We start from the raw sequence: 20906 nt of genomic DNA, 5'->3' as shown, positions 1-20906 counted from the left end.
CGCTCTTTGATCCTCCCAAGACCTTCTGCTCTCTAGTGCTCGTGTCACCTCCTCCCATGCTCACCTCCAGGACTTCTCCCATCCTATGGAACTCCCTACCCCAATTTATCTGACTATCTCCTAATCTATCCACCTTTAGACGATGCTTGAAAACATTTCTCTTTAAAGAAGCCTATCCTGCTTCAAGCTAGTAAACTGCATTTTATTTCCTCCATCAGCTCATCCCCCCACAGCTATTACCTTTTGTATCACTCAACCCTTCCTCCTAGATTGTAAGCTCAAACGAGCAGGGCCGTCTATTTCCTCTTGTTCCAAATTGTACTGTAGCGAATGTCTACCTTCATATTGTAAAGCGCTGCACAAACTGCTAGTGCTATATAAATCCTGAATATTAATAATAATAAATAAGGGCTCATGAGATACTGTATCAATCAATATGTCATCTACAAGTGAGAAAGTTTGAGGCCAAATACAACAACAAAATCACCACTGAACAAATCTCCATAAACTTACCCAGGTTAGCAGCTCATGGCAATTAACAATTGAAAATTAGCACAGGTCTGTGGATGAAATGGCCACTAAGCTTGGATCCTTATATATCCCTCCCTTTTGCATGTAGTCTCAGGGTAATGGCTAATATACCTTGAAACAAAGAAGAGTCTACTTCTGTCACAATTGAGAAAAATTGTGACATCCAGGAAGGTTATAGATTTTTGATGACTATTAATTGTAGGTATCCATTGCAGGTGGATGACATAGTTTCAAAGCATATGAGCCTAAGGGCTGATCTCCTAGATTCTAAGCTCGAAAGAGCAGGGCCCTCGAACCCCTCGTGTATTGTATTGTTTCTGTCTTGTCTCATGTTCTGTCCCCCTTGCTATTGTACAGCGCTGAGCAAACCCTTTGGCCCTATATAAATACTGTTTAATAATAATAATAATAATAATAATAATAATAATAATAATCTTAGATGTGGTACTTTAAATCTCCTGAAGAAGCCCTAATAGGCAAAACATGTTGAGATCAATACACCACAAGAATCTACAGTAAAATTATGTTATGAATATTCCATTAGGAATGTCTGTATATAGAAAATGTTTTTATAATTTGTATGGATATACTGAGTATTTGTATCATAGATCTGGATCAATAAAAATAATGATTATTTCTTACACTGTAGTACATTATTGGCACCTCAAAAATCCCAGCTCCTTTGGAGCATTTCCTGTCTTGTCTATGGTTCATGCATAGGATGTAGTGCCTTGAGTCCTCTTCTAACCCTAGACTGATGTGGCATAATTTAGAATATAAAAACATAAATCAAGCTGGTTTTTAGGCATGTATCCACCAGTTTTTACTTTCAGGATTTTACTATAATCTACACTGCATTACTTAGATGCAGAAATAGAGTTCACTTTTAATATGTGATATATGACAAATTACCTTCAGAAGATGATTCATCACAATGAGCAACTGTTGCATCCTCCATGTCTCTCCTAGAAGAAAGGTACACTCCCTTAAAACTGTTAATGACAATCGCCTGTTAGTTACACAGATGTTTTCCCTGAAGCATTACTGTAGCAGTTGATGTATTTTACATGGTACAAAAGGACACTGTAAAAAAATAAAAAATAAAAAGGAAAAATAGTTTTGCTCCCTTAACTGATTAAGCTCACAATTTAGACATATTTACCCCTTTCAATTCTTGAGCAACTGTACTTTCAAATTTGGATTGCTCCCTTAAACCTCTTTACTTTATGCCTCAATCACACAGGCAATGACATGCATGCAATTATATGCATTTACAGGATGTTTAAAATTGCATTCAGTTTAATTTCATTTAGAAAAAAATAGAAAATTCTATCCTGAAGCGTGTTAATGCATGGAACCTCCTCATGAAAAAGGAAACCTCTAAAAATACTTACCAGATCAATTTCTTTTGAATGAGGGTTTAATAACTGTTCTACCTGCAACATTTTTTTTTTTTTTTAATTTTCTCAATTTAACTACCTAAATTTTACTGCTTTTAGTGTTCTTTACTTTGTCCACTTTTGTTGGGAGATCTGTATATTCTCTGAAATCCTAGAACAAAAAATTGTTAAAATTACTGTTAGGCTCAGTTCACACCATCGAAGAGTGCGTGCAGTTCTCAGTGTTTCTACAAATCTCATGTAGGGCTGTTCTACACATGAAAACACTCAAAAGACATCCCTGACCCTTTTGAGAAATTGCTTTGCACCCAAACACATGATGCTAAGGAAGCATGCATTTTGGTACCCATGAAAATGCAAACTTCCCTAAATGCATGGGGGTGCTGTGCATGAGCAAAAGGACACGTTTCTTTATGCTGTGGAAAGACGCGCAATTTTGTACACGTTCCTGCAACACAAAAAATATGAACCTAGCCTAAATGATAGTTGTGCATTCTGCAACTTATAGCAGTCTGAAAAGAAAAAATATGTAAAATGTAGTGAATGGCTATATATTTATTTGAATTTACAGGCTTATTCAGGTTGCAAGGAACTATCTGCAACCACTAGGAATCCATATTGTACTGGTTTAGGTTCAGTAAAAGGAATTCTGGTTAGCAGGCATGGTTTATGGTTTTCTAGTTTTTGTCCTGCAACCATAACAGAAGTAACAAAAATCAAAATGCCTAGTCATATAATTTATACGGCATACAAGAAGATATACTGTATAATATAAATACTGTATAATAATATTGGAAATATTTGTAAATGAAAAAGTGTAAAATAATTTTTTGTTTTGGATAGAGTCAGGAAGAATTAGAACCCATCTGGAGCTCCTTTAAGGTGAGAGTTCTTCTCATTTCCTGTTCCACTGACAATGGTTTCACTAAATAGGAAGTGAAAGAAAATCTGCCATCTGACGAAGACAGCAATACAGATCTAACGAGGATTCTAGTGGTCTTATAGACAGCTTGAAAAAAAGCATATTTACTTCTGTCTGCGTTGCCTTTGGAGAGTTGCCCTCACTTTCGGGCAAAATGTAGCACTTTGGAACCTACAACAATCATTGCAATCTATAATTCAACTGGAATTTTTTCCTCAACAAAAAGAGGAATTTTACTTTAAAATGTATGTCAAGCCAAAGCTTTTAGTTTTAAATTTTTAGTTTTAGATGTTTTGCTTCCTGTGTCTTTTAGGTGAGATTTTCCCTCATTTCCTGTCCTGGAGATGCAACATGAAATCTCTCTGAAGCAAACTGAATTCCCATCTTAGAGCACTATCAGAGGACAAGGCTTCCCCATTGGAGGAATTGTTCTTGCCTCTTGCTCTGAAGACAACTATGACTGCCCTTCAACTAAGCAACAGGTATCAGGTACCATCTGGTCCTCCTTCAGCAAATCTTAGAAGAATCAAACATGATTCCAGCAGTTGATATGCCTAAATTAATCCATGCTTTTGAAAGATCCAGTCTGAATTACTGCAAATCTCTCTAATATGGTCCCTCCGAAAAAAAAAAAAACCACATTGTTTGCAGCTGGTACAGAATGCAGCAGCCAGGCTACTCACCCCCCCCCCCCCCCCCCCACTGCCACATCTTCCCAATTCTTCGTGCCCTACACTGGCTTCCTCTTAAATGTAGGATATCGTGTAAAGTTGACCTACTTGTTTATAAAGTCGTAAATAACCCGAACCCCACCTGACAGAAATCACACTCCCGCATATTCCCTCCACTAATCAGGGAAATGAAATTCACATGTGCTCGGAGTTGTCCTAAACATTTTTGGATGTCATGCATTCAATTTGGAAGTCACTGTCATCCAGAGTCCTCAAGACGCCCTCTCTGGATACTTTTAATCGCAGACTCTAGTAATACTGATTGTGACACTTGAAAAATCCTTTTAGTCAAAGATCCCAACACAAATTTGGTAAGTGTTTTGAGTCCCCAGGGAGGAAAGACTACTGAAATATTATTTTGAATTTCCTCTCACTTTCTGTACTAGAGACAATGGAGGGGGCGGGAAGAGGTCACACAGAAAGCAATAAAACTTGAGAAAAAGGATGTAGCATTTCCCTACCATAGAAAAAAAAAAAATACATGCCTTTACACATGGTACAACTATGATGGACAATTGCCAGCAAAAAATGTAGACGCCTGTAAATATATACAATGTAGTTGTGAAAGGTGAGAACGCTACAAAAAGATGTATAAAAAAATAATTCTAATTTAAAAACATACAGTATATCATTCTATACACAAAAAAAAAAAAAAAAAAAATCAGATTACATACAGTATATACACACATACACCTATTTTATGCATGACATTATGTTTGAAAACAGAGTGTACATGACATGCATGCATGGAAGAGATTATCCATAGAATCGAATTTAAATTGACAAATATTTGTATAGTTGTGACAGCACATGTTAAAAACCATTATACAAGCCCTGAGCCTTTGTGTGAATCGAGGTTCACCTACTGTTCTCTTGTCTGTATGGTTCTTTGTTCACATTAAGGCCTCATGCACTCTGGGTTTTTCTGCTGCTCCTAAGGGCATCTGGCCTTTAATTCCTGCCTCTAAATGCCCCCGTATGTTAGCCAGTGTCCACACATACATTGGCATTTAGAGCAGCTTACAGGCAAAGGCATTTAGAGGCAAAAAAAGGGCCCAGGAGCAGCGGTGTTTTGGCAGAAAAATAAACGATTGATAAATGATTGATGCCTGCAAATGTGCCTAAACATGTGTAAATGCGTCTACAAACCTAAACGTTAGGCGAGTTTAGCGCTTGAGCATTAATTCATTTCAATGGCCAAAATAAATTATTATTCTGCCCAATGAAATGCATTAACACCCAAATGCTTGATGCGCCTAAACGCAGTACACACGTTTACAAGACTCAAACACTTCTGTCAGGAGGAAAGGTGTCTAGAAGAGATAGCAAAATGTCCAGTGTGCATAAGGCCTTACCTCTACTTGATATGTGCTCATGTAATATGTACAGAGTCTCTAAAAAAAAAATAAAATAAAATAAAAATAAAAAAAACAAAATATTGATTTTGGAAAAAAATATATACGCATTTCTATAGTATATGCACTTGTGCCAACAAGCAGCAAAACTGTAGCGTGCAGGATTTTCTAAAAAGTCACTGGACATAAGTACAATATTATAAGATACTACATATACAGACCCTATTCCCCTATTCACACCTGAGCATTTGTTGTGTGTTTTCACACATTTCTCTACACATGACAATGCTCAATGTCAAATATCCAATACGTTTCTTTGTTGGCTGTTCATACTAGTCACCTGAAGCTCAGAAAGGTACATAAGCTTTTCATGCAGCTGTGTCATGGTTTTTTTTGGCATCTTGGACTTCAATGGAAGCACTTGTAAACACCCTAAAAAACAAAAATGCTTTCGAGCATTTTTGTGCCTGAACAATTGCCCCCCTCTCTTCCTCCCACCCAGGATATTCCATATTTGTGCAAAAATACTTGCAAAACACTTGCACATCTAAAAGCATCAAAAACAATGTTTCAAAAATCACCTGGGAAATGCTCAGTTCAGGTGTGAATGGTAGATAATGTCTGCGACTAACAGATAGAAAAAAAAAAGTTAGAAATACAAATTTGTTTTAGGTTTAAGAAAACATGTGGCATAGTGTGTTAAAGTAATATTAATCGCCCCCCCCAAAAAAAAAATTTAATATACTGTATTGTTGGGACTGCATTAGTTTTCTTTCAGGTTTTTCTCCCTTTATTTCACCTGGTGATCCAACCTGTAACACACATCCTTTCTTAAGGCGGCTGACTCCTGGATGAAGTAGTAAAGTAGAATCCTGTGGACAGCAGCTTTGTCAGTCTGGGGGGGTAGTGTTAAAGAATAGCTCCACTTTTGCTGAGAAAAAAAACAAAACAGCATTCCCCTCTGGTTGATCTATGTACATTGCAGGGATTTTAATAGACTTTGCTGCAGATTCCTACCTTTTGTTATGCTGAAGAAATATCCATTTGTTTGAATGTGTCCATGTACAAAATGACTGTGATCGGAAGTGATTTTATAATTATCAATCAGGTGCTGCACTTGCAGGACTCTAAAGAAGAAAGTGGCAGGGTCTGCATCCCTTTAGATGTGATTTCCCTTTAGGAGTATCTCACCAAAAACTACATTTTTGTTGTAGGGATGCCCATCTCACTTGTTTCTTGGTGCAGATTCCTGGGAAAATCAGTGAGTCAATCACACAAGCAGGAAATTACATTCTGGGGGGCGTTTCACATACTGTGTACGGAACACCTCCAGGTTGTCAAATTGTATTGCATTTTACTTGAAATTACAGCACTGCAGTCTGAAAAGGAAAGGTCATCTAGAATAACTTTAAATCACAATATGACTTATGTTGTAATTATATGATGTATATTAGTTTTTTAAATTTGCTATTTATTTTCTATGAAAATGGATTTACCTTTTACGCTGGGTATACACTAGTAGAATTTAGAATGGAAATTGATACGCCAATCCATAGAAAAATTTGTATGGAAATTTTCAGTACATTCCAATGTCATGGAATTGTAGTTCAAGACTTTATCTGCTTTTAAGCATTCACGTTTGGAATGAATGGACTTGACCGAACAAAAACAACATTCGCTATTAGAAATTTGTACTATAGAGAAAAATTTGCCATCCTGCTCCTCCAAAATTTTCCATCACTGCGGTCGAAAATGAACATTGAGTTGATCCCACCAATGATTAAAAAAAATGGAAAAAAACTCTTACAATGAAAAATGTCAAAACTAAATTCTACCAATATATATCCAGCTTTAGACTAGAAGATTTAGATGGACTTGACAAACAAATTAAAACTGAACTCCAGCTGACGCTTTTATAAGCAGTTACAGCAACAGATTTTTTCCTTTTGGGATAAAGGTTTTACATAAATGAATAAAAGCTGATCATTGTAAGCACCCGTCAGTGGGAAATGGTTTGCCTCAACCCTCTAACTGGCACTTTGTCTGTAGTAAATAAGAAAAAAATAACATATACATTTGCAACACAAGTAATATTGAAAATGGTTATTAAAAATTACCTTTTGTTTTCAATCTGCAGTGCTGTAATTTTCTGTAAAATGCAATATGGCAACTTGGAGGCGTTCTGTACACAGATGGTGTACAGAACGCTCAACAGCCATGTAATTTCCCTGTGTGCTTGGCTCACGGATTTTCCTAGAAGTCTGCACTAAGATACAATTCATATTTTGGGCATCCTCTGCAAAAAAAATTACATTTTTGATAAGATACTCCCAAAGGAAAATTATGTCTAAAAAGGGATGCAGACCCTGCCACCTTCCTCATTAGAACTGCAAGTGCAGCAGCTGATTGAGAATTATAAAATTACTCCCATTGGATTCACTTTCCACATAGACACAAACAGCTATTTATTTAGAACAACAAATATAGAAATGTGCAATAAAGTTTGTTAAAATCCCTGCAATGTACATAGATCACCCAGAGGGGAATGTTTTTTTTTTCCAACAAAAGTGGAGTTACTCTTTAAGCTGTGTACATGTGGTTATTTATTTTTTTATTCCAGCTTCTGTCTAACAAGGAGGGCTACACACAGATTGAAAGTTGGTCAGTCGCTGCTGAACTGGCCACATTTTAATCTGTGTGCACCGAGCTTTACTGGCTGGATCACTATGATCATGGATGACCATGAAAATAAAGGAGAGAAAAAAACCTAAAATGCGCAGCACGGTGGCATAGTGGTTAGCACTTCTGCCTGGCAGCACTAGGGTCGTACCATGTATGTATGTTCTTCCTGTGCCTATGTGGGTGTCCTCCTGGTGCTCTGATTTCCTCCCACACTACAAAGACAATGCTGGTAGATTAATTGGCCCCAGTAGGTCTATGCATGAATGTGAGTTATGGACCTTAGAGTAAGCTCCTTGAGGGTTAGGGACTGATGTGAATGTACAATATATATGTAAAGCGCTGCGTAAATTGACAGCGCTATACAAGTACCTGTGATAATACTAAAAAAAAAAAAAAAAATGAATGCAGCCTTCACATCTAAGGATTGGTAAGGTCTAATTTAATATTTTCATTTTTAGGTTTAATGCCCCTTTACATTTACCAAAATTACAATTTATTAAACAAGAACAACGTTTTAACGGGTAATGCCCACAAGATAAAATATAATCACCACTAGATACAATAAAATCAAGCTTTGTATAAACCTACACTAATAAAAACTACTGGTTAGTCATTAAAATTGTAACTATACATCTTGTTCAGTGTAATTCAACTTTAACATAAATGTTTTGTAAATAGGAAAGTGTGCATATAATGCCTAGACGTTATATAATGCCTTGACGTAACATGGACCGTGTGGCTTTACAGAATGCCAAGCTTTCAGGGTGTAAATAAAGCAGCAGCCTAAATGGGAATACCGAGATATCCTTTGATAAACACAAAAGAAAGCCCGTCTCAAAAGCCACCTCTGTTTCTAAGCATGTGTGATTTCCTGTCATTCCTTGCTCTTAAATCATCATATGACAAATTACAGTGTGGAAATTACCTGGAGAAAACAACCCTGTTTATCCCAGGATGCTGTTGTAGGGGAAGGCAGTTAAGTTTGAATGTTATCCTGCAGACGGGAAGTGTGAATGTAGCATCATTTAGACGTAAGGGGAGATCTCAATGCTTGCCTGGGGTGGCATGTTTATTGTATTGCTTTAACAAGCAGCAGTGAGGAGGTTTATCCGGCTTTTCTGGGGCTGCATTTAGTTATCATTGTGTTAGGATGCATGTAGTTGGCTTTGTGTGGCAAGAAGGATGTGATAAGTCCCTGGTCAATAAGATGTTATTTTTTCTGCACACCCGCTCACAATTCTTTTGTTTCTGCAGCTAACATTTCCTTCCTGGCAAAGCTCAGCCCTGCTCTTCACACAGCCTGGACACGTGATCCACACTGAGGCCTCCAATACAGCAAATGACCTAACTCTTCTCTCCCAACAGTAGTCTGTTATCTTCACAGCAAGAGGAGGGCCGAGGGGGGCTGGCTGCTCAATGTATTCATATATGCATGACCTTTTCTGTGTAATGAGTTCTCATTTGTGCAAGACTGAAGAAATAGCTGGAATATCACACTGTGAGATAATGCTTTGATTATTTTATAGAGCAGGCAGTATTATGGACGTGCAAGCATTATCATAAAGCTGAAATCCAAGTGGATAAAGTAAAAGCTCCTTCATGATCGAGGACATTTCACATTTTTGTGATCAGAGCAAAATTTTACAATTTGGTAGCTGATTTAACTGCTGGTGACTTTTAGGCTCCATACACATCAGCATTTTCGTAAGCTAAAAAATATGATGGATAAGAGATGCTGGTAATAGTGGGTTTCTAGTAGCGTTTTTACAGTACATGTAGAAAAAAAAAAGCTAGAAAAAAAAAAACCTGTTTTAGCGTTTTAGGAGCATTTAGTGTTTTTTTTTTCTTCTGCTGGAAAAATGCTCCAAAAACCTCTACAAAAACAATTTTTTTCTGCTCGTAGATGCTGAAGCTCAAAAAACACTAATAGCCTGAAGTAGTGTACATGGACACATAGGAAAACACCATTTAGCTTCTAAAAGCAAAAAAAGGTAATGTTAACAGCTTTTAGGAGTTAAAAAACGCTAGTTTGCATGGGGCTTTAGGCTCCATTCACAGTAGCTTTTTTTTTTAGCTCAAAAACCTCTGGATACAAAATGCTGGTAATAGCATTTTAGTAGCATTAGCGTTTTATTAGGGTTTTTACAGTACATGTATGGGTAAAAAAAACAATATCTAGAAAAAAAGCTTTTAAGAGCATTTTAGCAGTGCTTAACCACATGCCGCCCAGCCACTGTAGAAATACGGCGGCAGGGCGGCATGGCTGGGCAAAACCACGTTTTAAAACGTGTGTTTTTAAAACAGGTAGGGGGTACGCGTGAGGCGCGCCACCACCCTACCTGTTGCGCCGATCACAGCCGCGGATGTCAGTCGCCGGGTCACAGCCGGTCGTTACCGGCTATGTCGCGGCGATCATCACTGACAGACAGCACAGCTGCAGTAACTGTGCTTTCTGTCAGTTCCCTGACAGCTCCAGGACACGCTGATCGGGACAGAAGAGTTTCTCTCCCCCGATCAGCGGTGTTCCCTGCAGTACACCCCCCCCCCGCCACCTATAAAACACTCCCTTCACACAGTTAACCCTTTCCCTGAATAATAAACCTAACCCCTTCCTCCCCAGTGCCATTAGTACAGTGTCAGTGTTTTGGTGTCACTGGGGATGTCAGTGACCCCAAGTCAGTACCCCCCAATGTCAGAATGTCCGTTGCAGTCCCGCCATAAGTCGCTGATCGCCGCCATAAGTCACTGATCGCCGCCATTATTAGTATCAAAAAAACTAAAAATCCCAGTATCTTTCCCGCCATTTGTAAACGCTATAACTTTCACGTAAACAAATTAATTTACACGTATTGGTTTTTTTTTATTTTTTTTTAGCAAAGACATGTCGTAGAATGCATGACTAAATTTGATTTTTAAATTTTTTTTTTACTGGACATGTTTTATAGCAAAAAGTCCAAAATATTGTTTTTTTCCTCAAAATTGTCAGCCTTTTTTTTTATAGCGCAAAAAATAAAAACCGCACAGGCGATCAAATACCACCAAAAGAAAGCTCAATTTGTGGGAAAGAAAGGATGTAAATTTCATTTCTGTACCATATTGCATGACCGCGCAATTGTCCATTAAACTAGTGCAGCGCTGTATAGCAGAAAAATGGCGTAAATTGCAGTATCTATCCCATAGTTTGTAGACGCTATAACTGTCACACAAAGCAATCAATAAACACTTATTGGGATTTTTTTTTACCAAAAACATGGAGCAGAATACATTTTGGCCTAAATTTATAACCAACTTTGAGTTTACTATATATTTTTTATAGCTGAAAGTAAAAAATATTATTTTTCTTCAAAATTTTTGGCCTTTTTTTGTTTATAGCGTGAAAAATAAAAAGCGCACAGGTGATCAAATACCACCAACAGAAAGCTCTATTTGTGTGGAAAAAAGGACGTAATTTTTGTTTGGGTGCAGCATTGCATGACTGCTCAATTATCAGTTGAATTAGTGCAGCGCCGAGTAGCAAAAAGAGGCCTGGTCATTAAGTGGGGTAAATCCTCAGGAGGTCAAGTGGTTAAGGATGTATAGCGTTTTTTTTTCTGCTGGAGAAATGCTCCCAAAAAAGCTTGAACCATGATATTAGTCTAAAATAGTCTACATAGACACATAGGAGGAGCACTATTTAGCTTCTAGGAGCAGTAAAAAAAAATGCTGATAACAGCTTCTAGGAGCTTAAAAACCGCTAGTGTGCATGAAGCTTAACCACTTGGTAACTGCCCTATAGCGGAATGATGGCTACAGCGCAGTTACCCAGTTCTGGGAGGGTGTCATATGACGTCCTTCCAGAACACGCCCTCCCGGCGATCTCCATGATCGCTGTGTTCTACGGACACAACTGATCACGTGATGAGGTAAAATGCCAATCACAGCAGCCTTTTACCAAGTGATCAGCTGTGTCCAAAGACACAGCAGATCACGGAGTAAATACAGTTGCTGGTTATCGGCAACACTTTCCTCGCACTGTCACAGCATAAGGAAAGTACGGCCAATAACGGGAAGCTGTCACAGACACTGATCATCATGGAACTGATGATCAGTGCCCAGCAGTGCCTTCCACCAGTGCCCAGCAGTGTCACCCGTCATTCCCCCCCAGCAGTGCTGCCTATCAGTGCCATCAGTCAGGGCTGTCAGTCAGTGCCACTTAGCGCAGCATCATCAGTGCCTCCTCATCAATGCCCACCAGTGCCACCTCATCAGTGCAGCCTATCAGTGCTGCCTATCCATGCAACCTCATCAGTGCTGCCTATCAGTGCAGCCTCATAAACGCACATCAGTGAAGGAGAAAAAATTACCTGTTTGAAAATTTTATAACAAAAACAAAGAAAACCTTTTTTCCCCAAATTTTTATTGCTTTGTTTATAGTGTAAAAAATAAAAAACCCAGTGCCGATTAAATAACACCAAAAGAAAGCTCTATTTCTGTGAAACAAATGATAAAAATGTCATATGGTTACAATGTTGCATGACCGCGCAATTGTCATTCAAAATGTGACAGCGCTAAAAGCTGAAAATTGGCCTGGGCACGACAGGTAGGCAAGTGGTTAAAGTTGTACATTAACCAAATTATGCAGGGGACAGACTTGTCCGATTTTGATATACAATAATGACATGGCTTATTTTTTAGGAAATTATTAAGAAATATATGAATCTTCTTGAGAGTTCACACCAGAATGTATTGCGGGAAAGATGCATCCTGTGCGCACTTCCTGTACCGAGTTCAAATGCACTGCCTTTGCAATCTGCATGCGGGTGCCAATGTATTGTTAACAGCACCCCAAATTCAGGTCATCTGCGGGCACCAAATTGCATGATGCCCACAATGCCATGCGGTTTGGTACAGTGCATTTTTAAAATTAGTGAAAGCACTATTTAATATATCTTTGAACTGGATGTACTTTGTCTTTTTTCAGCCAGACTAACTATGTAACTATTTTTTGTGTGGTTTGGTGTGTTTTGCAGCTCGTCCAAAAGAATAGGCTGTCAAAACGCACCACACAGAAATGCATAGGAATCCAGGAAGCCTAGGGGACAAAGAACAGCAGTAATAGCTACCCGATCCTCTGCTTCCAAGGGCTCCTCTGTGCCTCTCGGCCAGTCACTGCAGCTACTTCTCGCTAAGGTCCTCTGACGTCATCAAGACCAATGCAGGGACCATAGCCCCGCACTATACATAAGGACTCCGAGGGCCAGTTTAATGCAGGGGCATAGATGAGCAGAGAATCAGATAAGTAAATGTGCTGCCACCCTTCTCTTTTTTCCTTTCCTTACCAATCTCATTGTTTATCCCTCTCTGCACCTTTACCTTTTACATTTTTTTTTTATTTTTTTTAGTCGTCCCATTTCTTCACCCCCATAACACTTAAGCTCTTCCTCCTTTTCGCTCACCCCTGCCCTTTACCTTTTTTTCTCTTCCTCACAAATTCCCTTTTCTTTCTCATTCCTTTACCTCAATCTTCCCCCCTCATCCCCCTTTAACTTTCCTGCATTTTTTCCTTTTCTTGTCACCCCTCCTCATCTGGTTTTATGTTGCCACTACTGAGACAACACAAACCTGCAGGTTTATCATCTCACATTGACAGGATCTTACAAGTCCGCTATGTACATTCACGATTGGTTCTGTGTGAACTTTACACGTTATTGTTGCGTCCTGTGTACCCTAATACTATAGCCTGCCATACTTATGGAAGGAAATGTATCCTGTGTGGCAAAGTGCCTTGTTCAGTTTCTGTGATACACAATAAAAACCTATTGTAACAAAGTTTTGCAGAGTTATTTTTGCTGCTTAGATACAGATGAAAACATTTGTATGTTTTGTCCCGATCACAGAAATATCAAACATGCATGTATTTATTGTTGTTAGAATGAGCCTATTTACATTGTCAGCACCTTATCATACATGAAAAGCTTCTATACTTCAAAAACACTATAAATTACAAAACACATTTTATTTACAAAAGTAGACATACTGTACACGAAGGTAAACCCTCACCTTGTAAAACCCATTCCATACAAATGGAAGACAAAACAGTTTTATTTTGGGTGCAATGCTTACCAGGCTTCTGTGGAAAATAAAATAAACGAATATTGTTTTCCCACAAAAATATGTGCATTTATTTTAGATTTTTTATAATGTGAACTTAGCTTTTAACCACCTCCCGTCCGGCCCATGTATATAAATAGCCGGACGGTGGCAGTGCAGGATCGGGTGGCCGTCTATAAACGGCCTCCCCGCACCCTGCTTGTGCGCGCTCCCAGGGAGCACGCAGCACCGCGATCTGGTGCCTGCTGTGTCCTCCGGACACAGTGGAACACCGAACGTTGGATGGGACCTCTGTGCGAGGTCCCGATCATGTGATCACTGATTGGCCAATCAGTGATCACATGCAAAGTATTAAGCAAGATGTCACTTCTGACATCATTGCTTACTACGTGTGAAATCTGTGAATGATCACAGAGCAGGGGCGGACTGACCATTTGGAAACTCGGGCACTGCCCGAGGGCCCAGGGTCAGTAGGGGGCCCCATGAGATGCCCCTGGTACCTTTTTCATAGGCTTTTTTGCCCGGGGGCCCCATGAGTTGTCAGTCCACCCCTGTCACAGAGGTCACATGGTACAAGGCTATTCACAACAGCCTTGTACCATGTGACAAGCTGTGACCAATCACAGCTCACACAGTAGTTCTCAATGGCTGCAAGAATGCAGCTAGAGAGAAGGAGAAATTATTGCTTTTACAGCCTTTATGGGTGTAAAAGCAATCAGTGTAAAAAAAAAAATATATATATATCTTCATCATCCCCCACAAGCAGTACAGTGTCATGGTGACACTGTACTGCTAGGGTGACAGTATGTAAAAAAAAAACAAAAAAAAAACAAAAACAAAAACAAATATAAAAAAAATTAAAAAAAAAAAAGTATAAAAAATGTTTAAAAATTATAATTATTGGTTATAAACTAATTGTGGGTTATTTTTTTTTTACTAAAAAGATAACGGAATAAATTTTGGCCAAGATTTATGATGAAATACGATTTGCAAAATTTTATAAGAAACACTTTTTTTCAAAATTTTTGGACTTTTTCATTTACATAGCAAAAAAATAAAAATCCTAGTGGTGAATAAATACCACCAAAATAAAGCTTTATCTGTCTCAAAAAAAGGCAAAAAAATTCATATGGGTACAGTGTTGCATGACCGCGCAATTGTCATTCAAAGTGTGATAGCACTGAAAGCTGAAAATTGCCCTGGGCAGGAAGGGGGTAAAAGTGTCCAGACAGGAAGTGGTCGAGTTGGTAACGTGTAAACCTCCGTCAGCGTTTTATCGCTGTGTATTTCCCTTTTTCCCCCCCAACTCTTCCTTTCTGGTAAAAGGTTGGCCCCAGAAGTGAAAGTAAAAGGGAAATCTTGCTTGAAAGAGTCCAGGATAGCGGTAAAATAACAAACTTTCAGGTTTATCTAATAAAATATATTAACGCTAAATTAAACTCGGGTATTTTTTTTACCCATCTAGACTTTGTGTAATAAATGATATAAAATGATATTAATCCTTTAGTTAACATTACATGAATTACTCTATAATTAAAGGAACTCCATATTAATTATGTTGAAGGAAAGCTAATGTTTTATAGCAGTGTGTGCATTCATCTGTCATCCTGCGGTCTGCCAAAATAAATATAGTAACTTCCACGCTGTGTAATGGCATCATTACACTATAATTTTAAAAACAGAGGCTTAAATTAGCACTTTAAAATTAGTGAGCTACTATTGCTAGTACTATTGCTGAGTCAATACCATTGCTATCTAGGAACTTTGGAAACTGCAAAGCCCCAAACATTTAATCAACGTCCTTTATTTTATAAACTCCTTTGCCACCAGCTTCAGTGGGTTTCTGGGTAAGAATACAGACTAAAGATTGCCATATACTGACATACAAAAACTAAGATTCTTAAATCCACACTATAGAGCGTGGAAGGACGAATCTCACAATGTATTGTTTTACAGTTGGTCCTGCCGGCTGTCAAAACACCAGAACAGCAGCTGAATGGATGAAAATCTTCCAGAAGACCCCTTCGACAAACATTGATTAAACAATCAACTTTTGTCAAATGGAATCTGAGCCCACTGAGTAAATGTCAAAATTCTAATAGTGTACGGCTGCTATTGCACTAGTGCTCTGCAATTCCTTCCTCATGATCCTTTACAGGGATGTTCAATTTATATCGCTCGACGCTCGGGACATGTAGTTCCGGGCACTAGGCAGGTAGTTTTTTACCCTTGCTCGCAGCAGGGCTCACCTGTCAGGTGGAAGCAGGGGCGGACTTACCATTCGAGCACTCGGGCACTGCCCGAGGGCCCGGGGTCAGTAGGGGGCCCCATGAGATGCCCCTGGTACCTTTCATTGGCTTTTTCATAGGCTTTTTTGGGTGTGGGCGATGACACAGGAGCCCCATGATCCCCTATTGCCCGGGGGCCCCATGAGTTGTCAGTCCGCCCCTGGGTGGAAGTATTCGAATGGCAGAGCTGACGCCGATTGCTTCCACACAGCCAAGCCCTCCTTCGCCACCCACCCCCATCCACAAACCGCCATCCTGCCTGCTGTGTCCCGGGCTCTGCTTGCCCATCTGTGGGCCCGCGACTTGTTCAGGAAGTGCTAGTTGGTAGTGGGGAGGGAGGTGAGTGGACACTTGCTCCCCTCCCCTTCTTGTCCTGTCATAACGCCACTTCCGGGTCCCTGTTGAAAGATTTCCCGTCCATCGAGGCCGGGAAAAAGTGTAATTTGGTGCTGCATTACATCCAGTGGAGTACAGGGGGGACATCCAAGGTCTTTTAGACCCTGGATGTTTCAATAAAAAGAACCTGTCACCAAAAAATCATCACATAGGGGACTTTTTGTCTCCTATCTGATGAAAAAAACAAACAAAAGTTAATTTTCTTTTTTTTTTAATTGTGCAAAATTTAAAGTTACACCAAAAGCACATGCCCCCCAATAAAAGATTTGAGGCCCCTCCACATATACACACGTACAAATTTAAAAGCACATGCCAGGGCACCTATACATTAAAACGTTGATTGTGATACACGTTACATATCGCCATGCATGTCAGAAAGAGTAATAATTTTAGCACCAGACCTCCTCCGTAGCACTAAACTGATGACCTATAAGGGGCTTTAAAAGCGTCACCTATAGAAAATATAGGGTACTAAAGTGTGCCGCCATTTCAAAAGGGCACGCAAATTCAAGATTTGACATGTTAGTTAACTATTTACTCGGTTCAACCTCATCTTTTATAGTTTACAAAAAAAAAAAAAAAAAAAAGGGGGGGGGGTTATTTATTGCTTTTTGTGCCCTAAAACGAAGTGCATTTTTTACTGAAATTTTACGGTAATAAAGAACTACCACTCTTTTGTTCTCTAGGATCTCTGCTTTCAGAAAATGTTTTGGGGTTTATGTAATCTTCAGGCCTAAAATTATTTTTTAAACGTGTGCAAAAAAAATGCAAAAAGGGTTCTGGCGGTGAAAAGCGATAAAGGATAAGACTGACACTCGCCTTTCCTGAGGAGCATTCAGTCAGTGCTCATTACACTGCAAGGTCTCTCCCCTCCCTGCTAGTCCCCGGGGGCGGTGCTGGAGACAGGCGGGGAGGAGGAGACAAACAGCACAATGTTAAAATTATTATACGTTTAAGGGCTCATGTACACTGCAGCTGATAAACCCATTTAGGAGCTGTTCAACGTTTTTCTCAGCAGCCCCTGAACTCTCCCTAATGTTTTCCTATGTGTCCATGTACACATCGTTGTTTACAGGCAGTTGAGTTTACAGTCGTTTTTTTGAATGCCAAACACTTGAAAACGTGGCTAATCGCGTTTATAAGCGTTTGCAAATTTTTTTTTTTAACTCTTCCATTTCCAGATGCTGTCCAGAGCCTTTTTTCATCATGAAAAATGCATGCAAAGCATTTTCCCGGTACCCAAATGGACCTGGTACACCATACTTTGAGGTTTCGCATGAAAGAAAATATGTTAGACACAGATGCAATAATTTCTGCACAGAAATGAGCTGGAACACATTCAAACACCACAAAAAAAAAAAAAAAAAAAGACAGCTAATCTCAATAAATACTGCTCTCACTGCTTCTGCAGTCTCTATTTCTCTCAAAATGTCTGAAATAGTTCATTTTTTACTGTTTTCAAGTGCATTCTGGGCATTTTGGAAGGTCTACTGAGGTTATCTTTAAAAATACGCTTCTAAATGCAAAAGCTCATAAACGCAGTATGCAAATGCAGCTAAACAAGAAAAAAAAAATATTCTGAACCAATGGACTGCAAATTTAGTACAGGAAATGAAATACAGACACTGCGGACACAGTACAGGGGATGACCAGAGACTGCGGACACAGTACAGGGGATGACCAGAGACTGCGGACACAGTACAGGGGATGACCAGAGACTGCGGACACAGTACAGGGGATGACCAGAGACTGCGGACACAGTACAGGGGATGACCAGAGACTGCGGACACAGTACAGGGGATGACCAGAGACTGCGGACACAGTACAGGGGATGACCAGAGACTGCGGACACAGTACAGGGGATGACCAGAGACTGCGGACACAGTACAGGGGATGACCAGAGACTGCGGACACAGTACAGGGGATGACCAGAGACTGCGGACACAGTACAGGGGATGACCAGAGACTGCGGACACAGTACAGGGGATGACCAGAGACTGCGGACACAGTACAGGGGATGACCAGAGACTGCGGACACAGTACAGGGGATGACCAGAGACTGCGGACACAGTACAGGGGATGACCAGAGACTGCGGACACAGTACAGGGGATGACCAGAGACTGCGGACACAGTACAGGGGATGACCAGAGACTGCGGACACAGTACAGGGGATGACCAGAGACTGCGGACACAGTACAGGGGATGACCAGAGACTGCGGACACAGTACAGGGGATGACCAGAGACTGCGGACACAGTACAGGGGATGACCAGAGACTGCGGACACAGTACAGGGGATGACCAGAGACTGCGGACACAGTACAGGGGATGACCAGAGACTGCGGACACAGTACAGGGGATGACCAGAGACTGCGGACACAGTACAGGGGATGACCAGAGACTGCGGACACAGTACAGGAGATGACCAGAGACTGCAGACAGTACAGGAGATGACCAGAGACTGCGGACCTTTGGGGAGGTAGGAGGAGTGGGCACCCGAATTTGACAGGTACCCGCTCCCACTTCCGTGGAGTTGTCCTCCCTCCCCGTCTTCTGGGACACGTGAAAGGTCCCAGAAGACTGCCGGACCATTCACAAAGCACAGTGCTTCTCGCACATGCGCAGTGGGCACCCGGCTGTCACAGCCAGGTACCCACACTAAAGATGCATCACACACATACATATATATCAGCATGGATGTCACACCACTACCTTAAACTCAATCTTTCCAAAACTGCAGTGGTTTTTCGAACATAATTTTTGTGAAAAAATACACTTTCATGATTTTTTTCTCTCAATTTTCTGTTTTACACTTTCTTTAAAATTGTATTTTTAAATCACTTTTATTGCTGTCATAAGGAATGTAAACATCACAGCAATAGGCAATGGCAGGTACTCCTTATGGAGAGATCTGGGGTCTGTTAGACCCTAGACCTCATCTCTGCCCTAAAATCATCTGATCATACTAAGATCGTGTGATCAAATGCTTTTAAAATTTAAAAATGGCGCAGTTCACTTCAGGGTAAAAAAGAAGTGAAAGTAGTAGTTATTGCTTCTGGTTTCCTATACCATAGAGTTCATCATAGCCCTTCCAGTCCTCCAAGGGCTCTATCGTTAAGCCGGCGGAACCGACACCTTCAGTTTCCGTGATCTCCGGTGGGAAAGAGATGCAGGAGAGGCATCGGAAGGCAGCAGGGGCGACCCCTCCCACCACCTGTAAAAGCAACCCAGTGGCTAATCAGCCGACCAGATGGCTTTTACAAAAAAAGCCGTCTTGAAAAAAAAAACAATACCACGATGATATCTGCAGCTGCAGGCATTATCCCGCAATACCATTTGAAACCCGTAATGTATATGTACATTAGGGGGTCTTCAAGTGGATAAAAAGCATTACAATTTCTTTGGAAAAGTAAAATATTTTACATATATGTGTTGCGACTGTGTTTTTTGCCATTTACCTGAAGTTCAGGTTTAAATACATTTTACAATGCTGGCGACATTACTGAATGCTGACATTAAGCATGACAAATATTCCTGTCACGTTGTTTCCAAGCATTTTACGGTCCCATAACTAGGCAGCAAAAAAAAAACAGCAGTCATCCAAATGAGCAGCCAAATATCATTCTTAAGGGGCTCGATTATAAACTTTCCAGACATTTGATAACAATAAACTACACTTAAATGACCCCCTAGGAATAACTAACTAAAAAGGGAAAACTTTTGTTTGTTTTTTTTACCATTTCTCTTGTAACCGACAGGCTGGTAAAATTTGCAGGAGAAAGATCTAAACAGTCTTCCACGATGTCAATTGGTCCTTAACGATGTTGAGCAGTTGAACTGGGAAAAAAAAAAAAAAACACAAAAATTGTAAAAATCAGAAGATATGATGAAAGAAAGAAAATATATATTAGCTGCGAGAGACCATTGCTTTCAGCTGGTTTTACACACACATCGAATACACACACAAAAATAAAAGGATAGAATTATTAGAATCATATCAACAAAGAACCTCTTTAAACCTATGGATAGCAATAGCCACAGCTGACCAATATTCCTTTTGGTCTATTTAGAAGAAACAGAAGAATTTTTTCTGTGAATCTGGATTGGGTGGGCTCACACTGAAGCGGTCCGGAATTCTCAGCGTTTTCTGTGCGAATTCCACACCGCATCAGAATCGCACCCCGTTCATGTGAACCGCTGTGGTTGTGTATGTTAACACCCCGAAATCAGTCCGCAAAACACAGTGTGATATGCAGAATCGGATCGCATAGTGTGAATACCCATGAGATCTGATTCTAGTGCGGACCCTGCACCTTTTTGGTGCGGATGCGGCGTGATTTGAGCCATACATAATGTGTGGCTCTAATCGTACCACACACAATTCACATGTGATTTGCACAGGAATGCGGTGCGGTTCCTGTGTGAATCACATGCGATGTACCACATTGCACAAGTGTGAACCTAGCCTCAAAGCAAAAAAACAAAAAAGAAAACATGGTTATCCCTGGTTTA

At 40.0% G+C, this 20906-nt stretch overlaps 1 protein-coding gene across 2 annotated transcripts in view; it reads right to left on the bottom strand.

The window, feature by feature from the left end:
- The window catches only part of LOC149465204 (uncharacterized), a 167453-nt gene extending 147240 nt beyond the window's left edge, over positions 1-20213 (bottom strand). Inside the window, exons 1-2 of one of the 2 annotated variants that reach the window (XM_089673529.1) lie at positions 20132-20213; positions 1444-1496 (exon numbers count right to left, since the gene is read on the bottom strand). In XM_089673529.1, coding sequence (XP_089529655.1) covers positions 1444-1489 — 46 coding nt within the window. In that variant the 5' untranslated portion in view covers positions 1490-1496; positions 20132-20213. Of the gene's footprint in view, positions 1-1443; positions 1497-8546; positions 8616-20131 lie in introns of those variants that run through there. The other variant, XM_089673528.1, reaches the window with a different exon arrangement.
- Between the last annotated feature and the right edge of the window lie 693 nt (positions 20214-20906).

This window comes from Staurois parvus, unplaced genomic scaffold, assembly GCF_062004578.1.
Source record: "Staurois parvus isolate SC_StPar_1 unplaced genomic scaffold, SC_StPar_1.0 ptg000140l, whole genome shotgun sequence".
NCBI classification, from domain to species: domain Eukaryota; kingdom Metazoa; phylum Chordata; class Amphibia; order Anura; family Ranidae; genus Staurois; species Staurois parvus.
Note: the sequence above shows the minus strand (reverse complement) of the source record. Positions and strands in the feature narration are given on the sequence as shown.